The sequence below is a fragment of the Oryctolagus cuniculus genome, chromosome 12 (genome assembly GCF_964237555.1).
Source record: "Oryctolagus cuniculus chromosome 12, mOryCun1.1, whole genome shotgun sequence".
Taxonomy (NCBI): Eukaryota; Metazoa; Chordata; class Mammalia; order Lagomorpha; family Leporidae; genus Oryctolagus; species Oryctolagus cuniculus.
This window is the reverse complement of record NC_091443.1, coordinates 28,629,442-28,650,508: the sequence shown is the minus strand read 5'-3', so window position 1 is coordinate 28,650,508 and position 21,067 is coordinate 28,629,442. Positions and strand designations below refer to the sequence as shown.

The 21,067-nt window shown below is 40.1% G+C and overlaps 1 protein-coding gene across 1 annotated transcript in view; it reads right to left on the bottom strand.

Moving 5' to 3' along the window:
• The window catches only part of MDGA2 (MAM domain containing glycosylphosphatidylinositol anchor 2), an 896,755-nt gene that overhangs the window by 504,940 nt on the left and 370,748 nt on the right, over nucleotides 1–21,067 (bottom strand). Inside the window, exon 2 of the mRNA XM_008269620.4 lies at nucleotides 2,849–2,988. Coding sequence (XP_008267842.3) covers nucleotides 2,849–2,988 — 140 coding nt within the window. The remainder of the gene's footprint in view (nucleotides 1–2,848; nucleotides 2,989–21,067) is intronic.

Below are 21,067 nucleotides of genomic sequence, written 5' to 3'. Positions count from 1 at the left end.
CACTATCTATCAACAAACATCATATCACATTAAAACATTTATATAGAGCCTAGAGGGGAAAACTGTCCCACAATACTTCTGGAAACAGACAATCATTGGTATTCTTTGGGAATGGGCAGGAAATTAAGAAATAGGCCATTGAATGATTGAGAAACTTCTCTCTCCCAGTGCATTTCAAGTATAATCATGTTCAGATTAAACAAGAAAGTCATTCTAGCTTCATGATATTTGCCAAGAAAAACCCATCCTCAGACCCAATGGCCAACAGCATGCCCTGGTCTTTTGGGCAGGCTGCCAAGCCCTAGATGATCTGTCAGCTTTCCTTATCCACTTTGGTGACAGAGGAGGAAGCCCAGTGAATTGTTTTCAAACTGGCAATACAAATGGAAACTGATTCACCTAAAAACAAGTGTTTTCGAGGAATAAATAAAGAGGGATGCTGAAACATACAGTGAACAATACATTGAGCTGCTGGTGTTGTGGTGCAGTGGGTTAAGTTACCACCTGTGGCGCCAGCATCCCACCTGGGTGCCAGTTGGAGTCCTGATGGCTCCACTTCTGATCCAGTTCCATACTAAAGTGCCTGGGAAAGCAGCAAAAGATGATCCCTGCACTTGGGCCCCTACCACCTACATGGGAGACCTGGAGGAAGCTCCAGGCTTCATCCTGGCCCAGCCCTGGCCATCACTGACATTTGAGAAGTAAACCAGTGGATCAAAGACCTCTTCTTTTCTCTCCTTCTCTCTGTAACTCTGACTTTCAAATAAATCTTTTTTTTTCTGTAAAAGAGCATACACTGCAATACTTCCAGAAATAGAACTGCTTAGGGAAAGATCTATCTAACTTCTTTGTTTCAGAACTTATTTTGTATTGGCTAGAGATCAAAGACTGTGCTCCCAACTGTGAACGATGAAAAAGACGATGTATGGAGAAAGTAAGACATCTCTAATATTAAAGAGACATAATCATGGAGATAGAGGGAGTAGAGTAACTCTTGTGATGAATCAGGCACAGAGATAAGAAGCTGTGTATTCAAGTAAAAGTTGCAGCTCAAACACTGCGGGTTTGGTACATTGATTGTGGGGAAGGGGGGAGCTTTGATATGTCTTTTCTTGCCATAAACTGCCTCTCCTCTAGCTCCTTGTGGTTTCTTTTAGATTTATTTGGACCCTCCTTTTCAAAATGCAGTTTCATTTTCGCCTTATGCAATACAGCTTTATGGAAATACATGAGCAATTAATTAATCATCACAGAAAGAATAAAACACTGAAACTGATGCACAAAACTGAGGATTCGACTGACCCTCTTGGGTTGACTTCAATGTATGATTCTAGCATTTTTATTCCATGTCTAAAAATACAAAAATAATAATCACATTATAACTATTATAAATTTTCTTTCAGCAAATATTCCCTATAGATAATTCTATTATTTTTTAATTTTAAAATTATAATATTATTTTCACTGGACTCCTATGTTTTCTGAATAAATTTAAGAACAAAAACACATATTAGCTCTACTATCTGTATCATATTTTAACAATATTATTTATATACTTGTATATTTTCATCGGGAAATTTTTTCTAAAACATTGAATTATCAATTTTGTTGATCCAGATTTCATTAAGACCGCTTATCCATTAATTTATTTGTAGTTAGTACTAAATATAATATGAAATGTTAGCTGTTTCATTTTTTCAATAATTTATTAACTATTTTATGAGTTTTTCTACTTTCCACTTTAACAACAGCATATATTTTGGGAAACATTTTATTATTCTAATTTTGTCCATAATATTTGTCAATCCATCTACCTCTTTCCCTATCTATCTATCCAATGTCCCATTCTATGATGATTCATATGCCTATTTTTATTTGTTCTTCAAGGTCAAAATGTCAAGATCAAAATCTTTGAAGATTAAAAGTTAAGAACACCAGAAGTAAGCACCAAGGTTAAATACGAGTTCACAAAATCACCACAGTGCTCTTCACTTTCCCCTCTGTGACTGTGTTAGCTGGGTGCTTTTCAGTTAATGCAAACAGTAAAAATACGTAGTTTTGTCTACTAAATAAGACTTCTTTTCCTGCCATGTGGTTCATAGAAATCACCACTGTGAATTTTGAACTAGTCAGGTTAAACATATGACAATAAAAGTTGTCAATTAACCTTCTATATCCAAATTTGTGGGTTTTTTTGTAGTCTTATGTATATAACTCTAATAGAGCACCTAGGGTCTAGCTCTGTCTAGCTCCTTTTATTCCTTCAAGTTTTTCTCTTGGGATATGCCCTTTGAAAGTCTTAGTTTCTATTCCTGCTATTAAATCAGCTTAAGAAATTCATAGTTATCATAGGTGATAACTCTCAAAGCCTGAATTCATATAGCACCTGCAAATGTCTGTTTCTCATAATTTTCCATGAATATAATGACTAGGAGTAAGCAAAGCACATGTGACCTCACACATCACATTCTTGAGAACAAATGCTTTTTCAGCTGCAATTATGTCATCATGAAATCATGTTACACATTCTAAAATAAGCTCATTGCCATATGAATTGTTATCTTACTGAGATATTTTTATAGCTGTGTTTTAACAGCTTCCTAAGAAGTGTCTTCTAAATAGCTCATAATACCACAACAAACTCTTTTTTCATCTTATGCACACGAATATTTTGTTTGAACGTTAAGAAATCACAACTCGGGTCCTGCACTGCACATACACAAACACTTGAGTAACACACACACACACACACACACACACAAACAGCTATTTCACTAAATCTAAAACATGTAATTTTTGACTTTTAAAGAAAGTCAGTTTTTCCTCAATGTCACAGTTCGGGGCTCACCTGTGGACGGGGATGTCCTGTGACAAGACAGGTCAATTCCAGCGTTTCTCCTTCCCGGATGGTGTAGACTCTTTCAGAGTAGCGTTCCTCCTCTATGTTACAGGCCAAGCCTGAGTGAACAATGCGAACCGTGGGGGGAGCTGCCAAGTCAGGGAGAAAAGAGAAATAAGAAGGTAAGTCAACTGTCTTCCCATGAACCATCATGATTGTTAGAACAACTCTTATCTGATTTCTCCACAGTAAGGCCCATCAGTCTTCACATTTTGAGCTTCCCCAGGGGATTAAACAGTTTGCTGGAGAGAAAGTTCCAAATTTATCTAATAGTCAGCATCACCAACACATTCTAAAAATGGCTAAGGGGAATGGGATGGGAGAAAATTAACACCTCAGGAAATGACCATTATTACAAGACCATATGATAAAATTTGATTGTCGAAATGTCAGAAGGCCCCTCTAATCTGAAATCCAAGTTTTAATATAGTAAGGAAAGTTGTACCAAAATAGATACTGCACACACACACACACACAAAAAAAAAAAAAAAAAAAAAAAAAAGAGAGAGAGAGAGAGAGAATCATTAGAAGGGAAAAAGGACTCTGATTTGACAACAATGGAATGTGACTACTAATTATATATCATGTGGGGCAAGGAAGAAGCTAAATAAGAAGGTTTGACCCTGTACTGAGTTGAGCAAAAAGATAATCACACCAGCACAGTGGCATAGTGGGTAAAGTCGCTGCCTGCAGTGCCAGCATTCCATATGGGTACTGGTTCAAGACACAGCTGCTCCACTTCTGATCCAGCTCTCTGCTGTGCCCTGGGAAAGCAGTGGAAGATGGCCCAAGTCCTTGGGCCCCTGCACCCGTCTGGGAGACCCAGAAGAAGCTTCTGGCTCCTGGCTTCAGATCAGTGCAACTTCAGCCATTGCAGCCAATTGAGGAATGAACCAGTGAATAGAAGACCTCTCTCTCTGACTCTCCTTCTCTGACTTTCAAATAAATAAATTTATCTTTTAAAAAAAATAATCACTGAATTAAACCAGTGAAGGCTATATATCATTGATGCCTGAGTCTAAAATCCTCATTAAAGAGAAACTCAGTTCTCAAGAAACTGTCCAAATTCCTAAATATAATTTTCTCTTATTTAAGTCCCTAAAAGGCAAATAAAATTTGATTACAACTCATTGGCTTATGTATCATCGGAAACCAACTATATGCAAAAAACTATGGGCCATGAGAAATAAAGTGTGGTACCTGTCATCAAATACATGATTGACAGCTACTACAGATTGGAGATCATCCTTATTTATGAAGTCAGACTTTTTGTTGTAATACAATTAGGGGTGGAAGAGAAATGGTTATTTTATTAAAGGAAAATGTTGAGGTTATATCCACAAGTCAAGTGCAGTAGTCTCAAGAATTTTCTGTAGACATCTTCAACCTAAACAGCAATATTCTAAACAGAGCCTTTAACTGCTTAAAAATGAATGCTGATAGATTTGGATTTTTATTTAGGATTAAAAAGACAATGAATCTACAGAATTTGAATATAAACTTGGTGATTCTCTGAAGTAAAAAAAATATATATAAGGCTAATTTATGGGAGGAATCTCTTCCACAAATTTACAGAAGTAAAAATACAGTAACACCTAATACTAATAACACCTGATACTTGTCTTTACATAACATACTGATATGGGTCACACAATAGTGTTCCGTAATTGGCAAGGGCATATTTCATTATACTTGTCAGTTTCAATCAGAAACTGGGAGATGGAAAATTACATTTAGGACTAATGAAACAACTGCTTATTTCCATCTCATGCTAGGTATTTGAGTATACTCCTGCTCCTACACCTTGAAATTTATAACACTCTCTCCAAAATCCACCATCAAATGATGTACAAAACCTTCCAATGGTAGCTTAAGATGGAGGAGTATTTCTAGAAAAGTAATTTTTACATCTAATACAAAACCACCCAAGAACTTGCTAAAACACAGATTTCTACATATGTGTATAAAAATCTCTGAAATTTGCCTTTTTAACCATGCACCCCAGGTGACTACCATCACAATGCTACTTAGACTAAATTATTAAAAATATTTTTCTGGGTCTTATAAATATTTATGAACTAAAGGAAGATACTCCTAGGGATAGAATGTTCTTTTCCATTCAACTTTTTAAAATAACTAACCTTCATTATATTCATCACTTCATTGGCTTGAAAGATTAAATGCTGCTTAAGTAAATCAAATATTTAGTTTGTTCTATAAAGTGTATCAAAAATTTTATGTCATGTTTTTGGACTCTGTCTAGACATTATAATAATTTGTCTAGGTCTATGACATTAGAAATTCTTATTTTTATCCATTCTCTTGGTGCTCTGATGCTTCACCCAGTGTTTCCCACAAATCATTTCCGACAGTCATCAAATTTAGACTTCAATTGCAATAAGTAATACTAGCAAGATACTTATTCTTAGACATCTGTCTTATACAGTTGTAAACATAAAATGCTGAAAGACTGATCAAAACTAATAAAGGCTTGCAAAACAAAAATAGAAAGATTTCAAATAGAAAATAGATTTATCTTGAAATATATTTCCAAGCCAAATTTAGTTTAGTGACAGCCCACTTACTTATTAATATGTCTAATTATATAGTGACCTGATATCTTTCCCAGATTAATTTACACTTGTTATTTTTGTTTTAATTTTAAATCAGTTTAAAGTATTGTTACTTTCAAGATGTATCTTTCAAAAGCATCATTATGCAAATGAGTAGCTTTATTTAAACCATTTAAATTATACAGTAAGCACACTGTGACATTTACAAGGGTTAATTTTCTGCTATTTTCTTCTATATTTTAACACATTCTTGGAAAAGGTAATTGCCTACATAATGCAGTCATCATGAATCTACCACCTCTCCTGCAGGAGGCTGGAATACACCACCAAACTGTTAAGTGATAAAGACATGTTCCGTTCAGTATTTATTAAAATATATGCTCAGTGCCTTAAATTCCCAATAAGATGAACATGTGAAAGCTTCCATCTTTTGTCTGAAGAAAGCTCACCTATAAGGGCTGTAGAGGTCACCCAAGTCAATGCTTTTATTTCCACTTTAGAGATATCAAGGGACTCACATGGTACTTTGGCCAGTTATGGAGTAACTGAGACCAAAAGCACTGGTCCTTTGTTCTTCTCGTATTTCTGGGGCATATCAAAATAATCACTGGGCTGGGTTTCATTGCACAGATTAGGCTGCTGCTTGGAATGCCCACTTCTCACATCAGAGTGCCTGGGATGGAGCCCTGACTCTCCATTCCTAACCAATCTCCTGCCAACCATCGGGGAGACCAAGATGGAGAGCCTGGCTCCTACCTTAAGCCTGTTCCCGTCCCAGGTGTTGCAGGTATTTGAGGAGTGAACCAGAGAGTAGAAGACTTCTCTGCCTTTTTATCTGTGTGTCTCCCTCACTCTTTTTCCCTCTTTGGCTCAAATAAGAAAGAAAGAAAACAATGAAAAAAAAACAAAGAAGCAAATGAACCTGTCATTGATAAGTTAGGGTTGTATAGTAATTCCCAAATTAGACCTAGACTACATTAGGGGAATAATAATTATTATTATAATAATAAAAGAATGAGAAACATTATTGAAGTATTTAAAGATCATGACAAGGCTTATGGTATAAGTAGATGGGGAAGGAGTCCAGCCTAGTGATTGAGTTGCCCACATCCCACAATGCAGTGCCTGGGTTTGATTCCCAGCTCTGGCTCCTGACTCCAGCTTTCTGCTACAGCAGAACCTTGGAGACAGAAACAACAGCTTAAGTGGCTGGGTCCCTGTTACCCACATGGGAGGCCTGGATTGAAATATTAGCTCTCTGTGGCATAGCAGGTAAAGCCACCGCCTGCAGTGCCGGCATCTCATATGGGTGCTGGTTCGATACCTGGCTGCTCCACTTCCAATCTAGCTCTCTGCTATGGCCTGGGAAAGCAGAAGAAGATGGCCCAGGTCCTTGGGCCCCTGCACCCACAGGGGAGACATGGAAGAATCTCCTGGCTCCAGAATGGCACAGCTCCAGCCATTGCGGCCATCTGGGGAGTGAACCAGTGGATGGAAAATCTCAATCTCTCTCTCTCTTTCTCTGCCTTTGCCTCTGCCTCTCTGTAACTGACTTTCAAACAAATAAATAAATCTTAAAAAAAAAAAAAAAGAAATATCAGCTCTCAGCTTCAGCCCAGCAAACACATCACAGGGCATGTGGGGAGGGAAACTACAAAACACAGCTGTCTTTCTGGCTCCTAATTAATGAAGAAACAATATAAGTAATATTATTGTTCCAGTTCACCACCCGGTTTTCAGACGCTGCCAAATGCATTGATACCTTGAAAGTTGCCCAAACTGTATTTTTTGGAATTTCTGTTTCATCTGTTATTTTCCAGCTTAAGAACCAAATCTCCCCATGTCATTTAACAGGGCCCTAATCCCTTCATGTAGATTGTCCCGAGTCCAACCATCCAACCTGAAATCCTTGTTCTCTGTAGGATCAACCCTTTATCAGTGGGAAGGTACGGACTTTAACTTTCTTTGCCTATAGTTTCCCCCACCTAGCATTTCCAGACTGATACATGGACCCATATTCCTGATGCCTTCTAGAATGACTTAGCAATGGTTCTCTTCTCCGTTTTCTAATATATTCCTATTGCCTGAGACGTTTTCACCGTCAGGATGAGCATAGTTGGCATCTGTTCCCTATCACCTAACTATAGCACAGAGCATGTATTTATTTAATAATTTGTAACTTTTATTTTAACAAATATCACTATAGTATAATGACTGGATTTTCTATTTTAGCAAGATATCAACTATTATGGCACTGGATTCAGTTACTTTAAAAATAAATGCTCTTTGCCATATTATAGCTGAAGCAAAATGTCTTTTATCATCTTCCTTATTGGAAAAAGCTTCAATTCATCATCCTGAAATCGGAGTAAGGGTTATGATCCCCTTTGCCCTGTAGATTCAACAATGAATTAAAATGTTAAAACACTGCATGGAACTCTTATTCATCCAAATTTTCTTGAAGGAAACCAAATCTCATTACATAAAATCTTTCCTAACACTAATCATATCAACTACCTTAATTTGAATAAATTGGCTTTTGAGTTCAAGAGGTCAGCCTCAAAGGGCAAAAGAGAGGCTTTCTTTTATCTTGTTAGAGTACACTTTTGAAGGTTAAACCAAATTATCTGTTTTCTGTTGGAGAAGGAACATAAATAAATTTTTCTCAAAGGAGACAACCAAAAGCATTTTTGGTTTTTTTAATGTAGTATACTAACGTTTAAACATATATTTATTGAGCAACTGGTATATCAGACTGGGTACTGGGATATGAAGAGTAACACCATGATCTGTGCCCACATTGGTCTACAGCCTATTGCTTCTGTGCAATTCATTAAAAGTAACCATGATGGCTGAACAGAACAGGTACTTTAACAGAAGAAAATGAAAAGTACTACATGAGGACAAAGTGCAAGATAGATAATTTTGTCTGGAGGACTCCAACAGTTTCTACCAAATCAGTAACATTTAACTTGCACTTGGAAAACTACTTGTGAGAACAAAAGAGGACGCACACTCTAGAAACAGAAAACTGCTCAAAGGCCTGTCTGTAACAAAGTGCGTGCTGTGATCCAGACTACAGTAAAATGAGTTCCACATCTTTTTCAATTTACTACAAATCTCTTTTTAAAATTTATTTATTTGAAAGACAGAGTTACAGAGAGATAGGGAGATATTCCCAAATGGTTACAAAGGCCAGGGCTGGGCCAGGCCAAAGCCAGGAGCCTGGAACTACATATCAGTCTCCCACACTGGTAGCAGGGACCCAAGGATGTGGGCCATCTTCTACTGCTTTGCAGTTTGCAATAGCAGGGAGCTGGATGGGAAGTGGAGCAGCCAGGACTTGAACCTGTACCCACAAGGGGTGCTGGCATCCTAGGCAGTGGCTTAACCCAGTGCACCACAACGCTGGTCCCTACTCCAATCTTTACAAAGTACCTATGGTCAAGTTGCCATTATGCGGCCAGATACAAGACATGCGCTGTTTAAGGCACAGAACAGACATGAGGAGAGAGATGTAGTTCAGAGGTCTTGTTAGGATGCATTGATGAACTGAATCTGCTGGGTGAGGGAGGAGCGGCCAACACTTAATTTAAACACTGGTTAGCTAGGAGAAAGATGAAGCTTTCAAAACAAAGATTTTCCCCCAGTGATCAGACAGCTCACGTAACTTACAGTTGCGAGAAGCTTGAGATGAGGGGCTCTATGAGGTGGGGGAGATGGCTGCTACACTAAGGACTTGGCTGAGAGGTCTTTTTGAAGGAAAAACTTCCAGTAACAGACACAGCTCCCGAGGGGCATGCTGTTATAGACAACAGTTGTTTTGGTATTAGGAGTTTTCTCTCCTCTAAGAATCCCAAGTTAAAGTCTTATTCTTTAGTAAATCCTTCAAGTCCCTCATGCACCTAAATTCTGGGAATTCAAGTTGCCACAAAAACACTGCTACTCTTCTATACTAGGTCAATGTAACTTGTTTTCTTGGTACAGGTAACAGATACCTGTGTCACTGCTCACTGATCTCCTAGAAGCTCTGGTCAAGAAATCAATGAGCCATTCTTCAACAGCACCCCTCAGATACTCCAGAGTTCTGTGGCATTTGAGAGAGAGAGAGAGAGAGAGAGAGAGAGAGAAAGAAAGAGAGAGGGAATATACAGTCAGGGGGTTTCAAATCGTTCTGTTCCCTCTCATGGCCAGACACAGGCCATAGAGCTGGCATATGTCCTACCACTCTCTTAGATGTCACTGAATTTTGCTTTCAATGTAAAGCTAGCAGTCATCAAAACTCCCTTACATTTTATCTAATGATACAATGATTACATACTTCCATAATGCATACCCCAGTTTTCTACATCTTACATTTACTTAATCAGCCCTGCCAGTCCTTGGTCTCATCTCCTTATTTCACAGTTTCAAATATAACACATATACACAGGTGGCTTCCAATTCTTACTTGCTCTCTTTCCTTCCTAATTGCTGGTTACACATACCACATGTGTCCTCTCCACTTTTCCTTTTTTCATAATGTCTCCCCAATACAGCTTTCAAAATAGTATTCTGTGTTTAAGCCTAGTCCATTATTCCTCCTCTCGTTGAAAACTCCCTCGTCTAACATCTTTTTCCTTAAACTAGTTATATTAGATAGCGCATATTACAACCTCAGATGGGAAAAAGGAGAATGAAGATTTTTGTGGACAAGGTAAAGAATTCCATTTTGAATACTGATAATAAGTTGACCAGAAACAGACAAGCTACTGCTGGACAAGATTTAGTGTTTTTGAGTGTTAGTTGATGGCTGCAGTAATGGAATAGATGAAAGATCAAAAACAGGGCTGGCACCGTGGCTCAATAGGCTAATCCTCCGCCTTGCGGCGCTGGCACACCGGGTTCTACTCCCGGTCGGGGTGCCGGATTCTGTCCCAGTTGCCCCTCTTCCAGGCCAGCTCTCTGCTGTGGCTTCGGAGTGCAGTGGAGGATGGCCCAAGTGTTTGGGCCCTGCACCCTGTGGGAGACCAGAAGAAGCACCTGGCTCCTGCCATTGGATCAGTGTTTTGTGCCGGCCGCAGCGGCCATTGGAGGGTGAACCAATGGCAAAGGAAGACCTTTCTCTCTGTCTCTCTCACTGTCCACTCTGCCTGTCAAAAAAAAAAAAAAAAAAAAGATCAAAAACAGAACATGAGTAAGGGAATAAGAGAGTCATGATGATACCAGGACAGATGTGAATTCTTAGCCAAGGAACACAGAAAAAGAAACTTGGTATGACTGTGAAGTCAGATAGGCAAAACAGAAGGAGTACCAAGGACGGGTGGTACTTCAAGAAGTGACATGAAGTCATACTGCAGCACGGTGGCCTGGCCATCATCACAAACTTGTCAGTTTGGAGGAGCACGGACAGCGAGCCACTGCCACTGAGAGTACAGACAGGCTTGGTGGAATCCGAGCGAGATGTGGCAGCCGAGAAGCAGGGTCAGAGGAAGAATGAGGTGTGATTAACGGAGGCGGAAAACCTTGATGGGTCCAGCCAAGCTCACAGCTAAAGTGCAGTCTGCCATTGAGGTTCACCCATATATAAAGAAGAAGACTGAGTAAAACGCTGTATATTTTACCAATATGATATCACCATCTCAGAAATGCAGGGAATGTTTTACATGGTTAAAAAAAAAGCTGTAACATTTGCCCTTAAACATAACTGCAATGTATGCATGTATGTATGTAATTATTGCTAACACTACAGTTCTAATATCTTTCGTCACTCTTTAAATATATTTCCTGGTGCTAGCATTGTCGTACATCATGTTAAGCCACCGCCCATGAAGCCAGCATCCTGTATCAGCACTAATTCGATTGATTCCTGGATGGTCCACTTCTGATCCAGCTCCCTGTAACATGCCTGGGAAAGTAGCGGAAGATGACTTGAGATTTGCATCCCCGCTACCCATGTGGGAGATCCAGATGGAGTTCCAAGCTCCCGGCTTCAGCCTGGCCAGCCTTGGCAGTGGCCCATGGCAGCCATTTGGGGAGTAAATCAGTGGATGGCAGATCTCTTTCTGCCTTTCAAATAAATAAAAAAATCTTCAAAATAAATGTTAATAAATACAAATGTTTCCCTAAAAACCTACTTTATTTCCTTTCCCCTTTTCCCCTTTGTCTTAATTTACTTTTTTTACAAGTTCAACTTGGCCAATTTCTGTAGCATATATGAAGAAATCCCTAAAAACTGCCATCAATTTGTAAAATAATAACCAATCAGGATTAATCTGCACAGCAAAACTATGCTTAATTTCTCCCATATTAAAAACAGATTCGACTAACATTTATCCTTTTTTTTTTTTTTTTTGACAGGCAGAGTGGACAGTGAGAGAGAGAGACAGAGAGAAAGGTCTTTCTTTGCCATTGGTTCACCCTCCAATGGCCGCCACGGCCGGCACACCGCGCTGATCCGATGGCAGGAGCCAGGTACTTCTCCTGGTCTCCCATGGGGTGCAGGGCCCAAGCACTTGGGCCATCCTCCACTGCACTCCGAAGCCACAGCAGAGAGCTGGCCTGGAAGAGGGGCAACTGGGACAGAATCCGGTGCCCCGACTGGGACTGGCATCCGGTGTGCTGGCGCCACAGGCGAAGGATTAGCCTATTGAGCCACAGCACCAGCCCATTTATCCTCTCTTGACTTGTCTTTATAGTCTAGTGATTAGGAATAAGGATACTTACTCTCAGCCACCCTCTGCACAAGCCTTGCCATCCCCCTCCTAAGGTAGCCTGGCTTCTGACCCATCACTTACATTTGTAACAGAGGAGGGAGGGAAATACAAGACCACTTTGGTAGATTGCATGTTTTTGTGGTCGTAATTCTGATCTCTTCCCTCTCCTTCAGCTTTATTTTACCTGCCTTTCGTCTACTGGATCCTTTGAACGGCACACTTGTCCCACAGTCAGAATAACAGACAACAGAGTATTAGATCCCAAACCGTACCCCTGCATAACAGCACACACCCAACATGCACATAAGCAAACATTATTTCTCTGTCTAGCTGAGTAACTTCTTCAAAAAGAGTTAAAATTTTTCTGTCACTGTCATTAAATAATCCTTAATAGTACACTATCCTGGTACACAAAAAAACATATATATGATTTTAAATCAGCTTTCGGCTCACTGGATTTACTTGCTTTTATGGGTTATTTTGAATTAGCTACATCTCAGCATCAAGCTGATTTACCCCTCCCTCTTCCTGCCCCGTGCCCTATATTTGGTTAACACTGTATTCCTATCCCCTAGAGGGAAATGCTTTATTATCTTAGAATGTGATGAGCTGCAAAATGAAAGTAATAAGGCCTTATTGATTATACTGGATTTAATCAAAAAAGATAATATGTATCCCATATGACTTTGTTGAAAGGCTTTGATTTATGAAAGGTTTTGAATATTTTGTATTATTTTCTCAGCACATGTTGAACAGCAGTGTTATAAATTAACTGATGTGCCCTGAGACACTCTCCAAAGGCCCAAGTAAGGTAAAAAAAAAAAAAAAAATTAAACCTTCAAGTGTCTGGTTTTAGAAGGTAGCTATTAATGCTTCCAAAATTAAAAACAATGTGAACATGATGTTTTTTTTTGTAAGGGAGAGTCAAGAATTTAAACCAAAATATTAAATTTAATATTAAAATTTAAATATCAGTATCTAATTACATGTATATATATATACTACTTAAAAAGATGGAAGAAAGGTTGTTACAAAAATGCAACGACATTCAAAACAACTTAATTATATATTAGAGGAGGATCTAAGATGCTGACCTCCAGCCCCAGAGAGGTAACAGTTTTCGGGGAACTGAATGACAGAAATTTTCAGGGAAGTGGGAACAGAACAGAGACTCCATGGGAAAATGAGAAGAGAAGACACACACACCGACATGACCAACTGTGCCGCCAGCCCGCCCTGCATCTGAACAGCCAACCGCCGTCAGGGAAACACCATTTTCCCAAGTCGAAATAGGAAAAAGTCACTGCGGCACGCCAGCATGGGCAGCTTTAGGTGAGGGAGAATTCCACAGTCCCACACTGACTGCAGGTCCAGCCTGGAGCTGCTGTGCTCTGCAAATGAAGGCCACATAGTCCCAACCCTCCTAAGTGCCATTCTCAACTGAGTGTGGGACAGTCCTGACTGAACCCTGCTCTGACTGCGGACGACACACAATCATGCAGCTACCAGAAGCAACCAGAGCCAGAGTCAGGGCCATTTCCAGGGTGGGGAACACACTCCCTGAATCCTGCAGCTGTGGGAATTCTGGGCATTAAGTCCCAGAGCTGTGCTCAACTCAATGCATGTGATCCAGGGGGTTTCCCCTCAGCTTCTTGGGGTTAACACCAGCAGCAGAACAAAGAAATCCACACTAGACCTGCAGAAGTTCTCTCCCTAACTCCTAAATCCCAGTGCTGAGAACAATGGGCACAAATCCCAGCATCACCCCTACGTGCCACGTGACAACAACAGGCAGTTCCATGTGTGTCCCGCAGAGCTGACGCTGTTGACGTCAGTACTGCAGTCTTTGGAGTCACCTGCACTCGGGTGCACTGTGTGGAGGGCTCTATTGCAACATTCTGCTTCAGGTGGGTGACTACAGCATCCCCAACATCTGACTCCCACCCTGGGAGATCCTGGTAATAACACCACTGTATCCTGCAACACCTGGACTGTACTAATCAACATTAGCTTCATGAAACCCATTGGAATTTACCCAGTGGGATCCAGGGGAGGACCTCCCTGCATTCCACCTCTCTGAGCCCCTATCTATCAGTGCAAAATCCCCTGTATACCTTGTAGGAAGCCGGCAGGACTGGCCCAGGGTTCAGTTCACATCTCCCACTCCAGAGACAGGAGCTTTCGGGGTTATAAGCCCCAGCATTAGTTCTAACTCTCCCACCAGGATCTGGGGACTGTTGCATCTACATCACACAGTCCTAAATCCATAGTTAGTGCCACAAGCCTCAGCATCACTCAGGTTTTCCAGTAGGACAAGAGGAAAACTCTCTTTATATCCCTCTATACCAAGAATGAGGCCTTGTTATCACCATCCCTGTGTAACTAACACCCAGCTCTCTGAGGACTGAAGATAAATACCCTAGCAAGACCACAATCACCACAAAGTGAAGCTTTTACCTCTACAAATTACTGCGGACTAGACCACTGTGTCACTGAGACACTGATTTAAGCAAAAGAAATCAGAGGTTTCACTTCTGGGCTCACCTAGAACTGAAGCCAAAGCAACAAGCCACCTGATACTGATACCCTGCAGTCCAGCTAAACCATAAACACTTTTCAAATAAAACCTACTTTGTAAAGAAGAAGGGACTGTTATACCAGATGTGCAGATGTCAACATAGGGACACAGGAAATATGAAGAAGGTAGCATGATACTTCCAAAAGAGCACAACAGTTCTCTAGAAATAGATCATGATCTGAAGGAAATCTATGAAATGCCAGCAATAGAATTCTAAATAACGAATGTAAGGAAACTCAGTGTGATGCAAAAGAATAGATAGACATCCTAATGAAATGAGGAAACAACAGGTGACATGAATGACACATTCATAAGGAGACAGAATCATTAAAGGTATTCAAACAAATTTTGGAGATGAAATAAAATATATGATTCAGAACTTCAACAGTGGAACAGACCAAATGGAGTAAATAATTTCTGAAGGATAAGACTTTTGAAATAACTCAATCATACAAAAATAAACAGAAATGAATTAAAAATGAAGTGTAAGGGCTGGCGCTGTGGCATAGTGGGTAAAGCTACCGCCTGCAGTGCCAGCATCCCATATGGGCACTGGTTCAAGTCTTGGCTGCTTCTCTTCTGATTCAGCTCCCTGCTGTGGCCTGGGAAAGCAGTAGAAGATGACCCACGCCCTTGGGCCCCTGTACTTGTGGGTGACCCGGAAGAAACTCCTGGCTCCTGGCTTTGGATCAGCACAGCTCTGGCCAATGTGACCATCTGGGGAGTGAACCAGTGGATAAAAGACCTCTCTCTCTCCCTCCCCCCGACTTCTCTCTGTGTAACTTTCTGACTTTCAAATAAACAAATAAATAAATCTTTAAAAAAATGAAGTGTATATGAAATATGGGATAACCTTAAATGACCAAATATATATATTATAGGGATTCCTGAAGCAGAGGAGAAAGAAAAAGCTGTTGAGAACTTGATAAATGAAATCGTTGAAAATTTCCGAGGTCATGAAAGAGACTTGGAAATTAAGATGCAGGAACTGCAAAGGACCCCAAGTAGATTTAAGCAGAGAAGATCTCTAAGACACACTGCAGTCATATCGTCAAAAGGACAAGACAAAAGCATCAAGTTGTATGTAACTGTTACTAACAGTAGACTTCTCAGCAGAAACCCTAAAGGCCAGCAGAGTAGGATGGTAATGTTCCAGGTCTTAATTATAAACATTCAATTTGTCAAACAAAAAGATGTAATTTAAAATTTTAGCTTAAAACAACGATAAAAATACTAATGTTTTGTGTCAAAACTACCTTGTAATGCCATTTTTTGTTAAATTATCAAGATATTAACTTCACAGAAAATGGACTACAAAGCTGAAAACCACTTATCTGAATTTATCTCACAAAATGACACATACGCAAGCATACTTTTTTAACCAAAGCATGATACATTTTGAAATTTTTACATTTGCAACTTAGGATTTCACCAGAAACACTTTCTTTTGTTTTCATCCACAAGTGCTATTTATTAAATCAAAGGCTCAAACTTCAAAGACTCCTTGTGTTTTATAGATGAAAAAAATAAAATTTCATAGAATGTACGGTTCTTAACATTCCTTTCAAAGTCAGCATTTGATAACCTCTGACATATGTGTGAGAGTAGGACTGGGAGCCACAAAATCTGACACAGCCGTGCCCAGCCATTGGTCACTGGTGTCTCCATCCCACACCTAGCCTCTCACTATGGTTCCTCCAGGTATTCCCTATGAGAAATGCTGGACTCACATCTAGACGACACTTGAAGGCCCACTGAATATTTCACGACTTTCAGCTTTTACTCACAGAGGACTTCCTTGAGCAAGCTGAATATTTCAACATGAAAGTAAATATTAGGGGAAACTGAGATGTCTCCTTGCTGGGTAGGAATATGCTATTCTATACCCAAATTCCTGTTTTTATATTGAATTCTACAGCACACCCTGAATTGTCTCAAAGTTTGAGTCAGGTCTCTACCTAATCAGTGCATTTCAGATAAAAATAACAATTACACAAATTCTGGAGACTAAGCCACATAGACCACTTTAAAAAAAGATGAAGGAAGGAAAGAAACAGGGAGATGAAAGGACAGGAAAAGAGAAGAAAGGGAGGCAGGGAGGGAAAAATAAACCAAGGGACTTTTTCTCTTGCTTTCATGATAGCATTCTTAGTAAGGTCTGGAATTTGTGTGGGGGCAAAGTAAGAGAGACAAGCAAACTAGTGTGATATTGCAGGAGAGCACAGCATTTAGTATTTAAAGTCTCTGAGCAGGTGTCTCCCTCTCGATCAAACTTGTGAGATATTTTGCTGTCAATCATCTCATACCCACATATCAAATGGGCAGTTAACTCACCAAGGGCTTTGTCTCTTATGGATTATCATAGTACCTCAACGGATCAGGATCCTGATGAGCACAGCTACCCATAACACCACTGTTTTTCCTCTTTTGGATTGAAATGAATACCAAAATACATTCCTCATTTTCCTATAAAATTAGGAGATTTTCAGCTTTCTTAGAAATAACCACAAAACTCCAGCAAATACCAACCAAAATGAAATTACAGTCATCATTACCTCCCAACCTTAATCACAAATGGAATTTAGAGAACAATTCTTTCTTTCAACCCAGCTCATTAAGGAAACAAATGAGACTTACTACAAAATATGTCAAAAAATGAGAACTTCAATTTGCTTTCTCCCAGAGTCGCAAGGGCACAGAGAACGCTTTCAGAATCTTCTCTGCCAACTTCTCCACTATTCCTGTCCACTGAAAAATCACTGCCACTGTGACCAGCCCTAAGAAGGTCAAGTTAGTTTCTCACCATGTCACCAAAATTTCCTGTGGCCTCTGGAATAAACGAATTGTATGATGGTGGCATGTAACCAAACTCTGTCTTCTCCTGAACCCGGCAGAAGAACAGTTAACACAAAGAGAATAGTTCACAGTCTACTCAGGCCAGACTGGCATGGCTCAAGAACTTAGTGAATGGGGCCTGAGCTGTGGCATAGCAGATAAAGCCACCACCTGCAGTACAGGCACCCCATATGCAAGTCCCGGTTCTTCCACTTCCAATCCAGCTCTTTGCTATGGCCAGGGAAAGCAGAAAATGGCCCAAGTGCTGGGGCCCCTGCACCCATGTGGGAGACCCAGAAGAAGCTCCTGACTCCTGGCTTCGGATCAGCGCAACTCCAGCCATTGTGGCCAACTGGGGAGCGAACCAGTGGGTGGAAGATCTCTCTCTCTCTCTCTGCCTCTCCTTCTCTCTCTGCGTAACTCTGACATTCAAATAAATAAATAAATAAATCTTTTTAAAAAAAGAACTTAGTAAATTATAGGCACCCTTAAAGCACATATTATTTTGATCATCTCTAGTTCTTCCTAAAACCCCAAAAAGCATTTTACTTCCATTTGAGAAAAAAAAAAATATTTCCAGGTAAAGTCAGTGAATGACAAAGCTTAATTTAGATTCAAATCCTGCCTTGTACTAAAGACAGTTTTTGTGATTTTCATTGTGTGTGTACATGTTTTTATTTTTCATTTCACCATATTGTTTTCCCATTTTTAAAAGTTTAGCTATTCTTTATTTCTTTGGGATTTATGTAATAAGAACAGAATACAGAAAACAAACTATCAACCCTATATTCTGATAAGGAGAGGATAATTTCCATTAAATTTTCCTGTCACTCTGGGCTGGCACTGTGGCATAGTCGGTAAAGCCACCTCCTGCAGTGCCGGCATCCCATATGGGTGCCAGTTCGAGTCCCGGCTGCTCCATTTCCAATCCAGTTTTCTGCTATAGCCTGGGAATGCAGTAGAAGATGGCCCAGGTCCTTGGGCCCCTGTACCTGCATGGAAGACCTATAAGAATCTCCAGGCTCCTGGCTTCACATAGGCTTAGCTCCAGCCATTGTGGCCACATAGGGAGTGAACAAGTAGATGGAAGACCCCCCCCCCCCCATTCTCTGTAACTCTGCATCTCAAATAAGCAATAAATAAATCTTGCTTTAAAAGGTCATAGAAAATAGAAATAAAAGATAAATATATTTTAAACACACACACATATTGCTTGAAAGAGAGAGGAGGAGGAAGGGATGGCCCATTTGCAGGTTCACTCCATCCACTCTCTCAAAACAAAATATCCGCAACAGCTGGGCCTTGGCCTGGGTTACGGCTGGGCAAGGTAGCAGCCAGGAGCCTGGAACCAACTGGTTATCCTCTATGGGTGGCAAGGACCCAAACACTGAGCCATTAACGGCTGCCTTTTAGTTTGTACCTTACCAGGAAGCTGCAACCGACAGCAGAACTTGGACTCAAACCCAATTCCAAAGTAGGATGCAGGTCTGAAGTCGTGTTTTAACTGCTATGCCAAACATCGAAACCTTCCATAAATTTTTCTGAACATTCCTCATATTATATATGTATTTCAATATTTTTCTATCAAAATAAATTTATTTTCAATTTCATTTTTAACTTTTATTTAATAAATATAAATTTACAAAGTATAACTTTTGGATTATAGCGGCTTTTTTCCCCCATAACCACCCTCCCACCAGCAACCATCCCATCTCCTACTCCCTCTCCCACCCCATTCCTCCTCAAGATTCATTTTCAATTATCTTTATGTACACAAGATCAATGTAGTATATACTAAAGATTTCAACAGTTTGCACCCACACAGAAACACAAAGTATAAAGTACTGTTGAGTGCTAGTTATACCATTAATTCACATAATATAACACATTAAGGACAGAGATCCTACATGGGGAGTAAGTGCACCGTGACTCCTATTTTTTATTTAACAATTACACTCTATTCATGATGTCAGTAATCACCCAAGGCTCTTGTCAATTTCTAAGAATTTTTGAACTCCTATATATATTTATGACATATATTTGCATAATATTTTCTAATTTAAAAGTCTCCTATGATAAAAGTTATATCTCCCAATGTTGCTAATTTAGCATATTGGGCTTTAGTTTGGAGTACAATTTCTTAAACTGAGAAAACAAGTATATAATCTAACTTTCTTCATATCTAAGATGGGGATGATAAAGTTTTCTACATCATACTGTTGTAGCAATCACATTAGATAATTCACATCTATGTCTTACCACAGTTCCTGGCTCACAGCACTAATTGTTTAAAATCTCAGCTTTTGTCTTCCAGGCCAGCTCTCTGCTGTGGCCAGGGAGTGCAGTGGAGGATGGCCCAAGTGCTTGGGCCCTGCACCCCATGGGAGACCAGGAAAAGCACCTGGCTCCTGGCTCCTGCCATCGGATCCCGGCAGCAACGCGCCGGCCGCGGCGGCCATTGGAGAGTGAACCAACGGCAAAAGGAAGACCTTTCTCTCTGTCTCTCTCTCTCACTGTCCACTCTGCCTGTCAAAAATAAAAAAAAAAAAAAAAAAAAATCTCAGCTTTTGCTCACAGTCTGAAATCTCTATGTAGTGAGCAACACTGGAGTAACATTATTGCTGATTATTAAAATTATTTTCTTAAAATGTACATAAAACAAATAAAATAAGAAAAATGAGGATGCTTGTAAATTTACTAACTTAACACAATTTATATAAAACAAAAATCTAGATAAAAAGAGACACATAAAAATTACCAACTTTACATAAATTACTCAATGTAATGAAACAATCAAATATTCCACTAAACACGAAGTTCTCTTTTTGAGGTCAAATAAACAAACAAGAAAATAACGGCTAAAAATTTCGTCTGATATTGGACTTCCCCCCCCCAAAAAAAAAACACAGAAAAAATTCTTTGGGTAAATATTATTTTATTTGCTAATATAATACACCACTTTTAAATAAATAACAATTCTGCTGTGGCCAGGGAGTGCAGTGGAAGATGGCCCAAGTACTTGGGCCCTGCATCCCATGGGAGACCAGGAGAAGCACCTGGCTCCTGCCATCGGATCAGCGCAGCGCGCCAGCCGTGGCGGCCATTGAAGGCTGAACCAACGGCAAAGGAAGACCTTTCTCTCTGTCTCTCTCTCTCACTGTCCACTCTGCCTGTCAAAAAATAAAAAATAAATAAATAAATAAATAAATAACAATATATCAGAGCTGACGTCATGGCGCAGTAGGTTGATCCTCTGCCTGCAGGTGCCAGTATCCCATTTGGGTGCTGGTTCTAGTCCTGGCTGCTCCTCTTCTCATCCAGCTCTCTGCTGTGGCCTGGGAAAGCAGTAGAAGACGGCCCAAGTCCTCAGGCCCCTGCACCCGCATGGGAGACCCGGAAGAAGCTCCTGGCTCCTGGCTTCGGATAGGCGTAGCTCTGGCGGTTGCGGCCATTTGGGGAGTGAACCAACGGAAGGAAGATTTTTCTG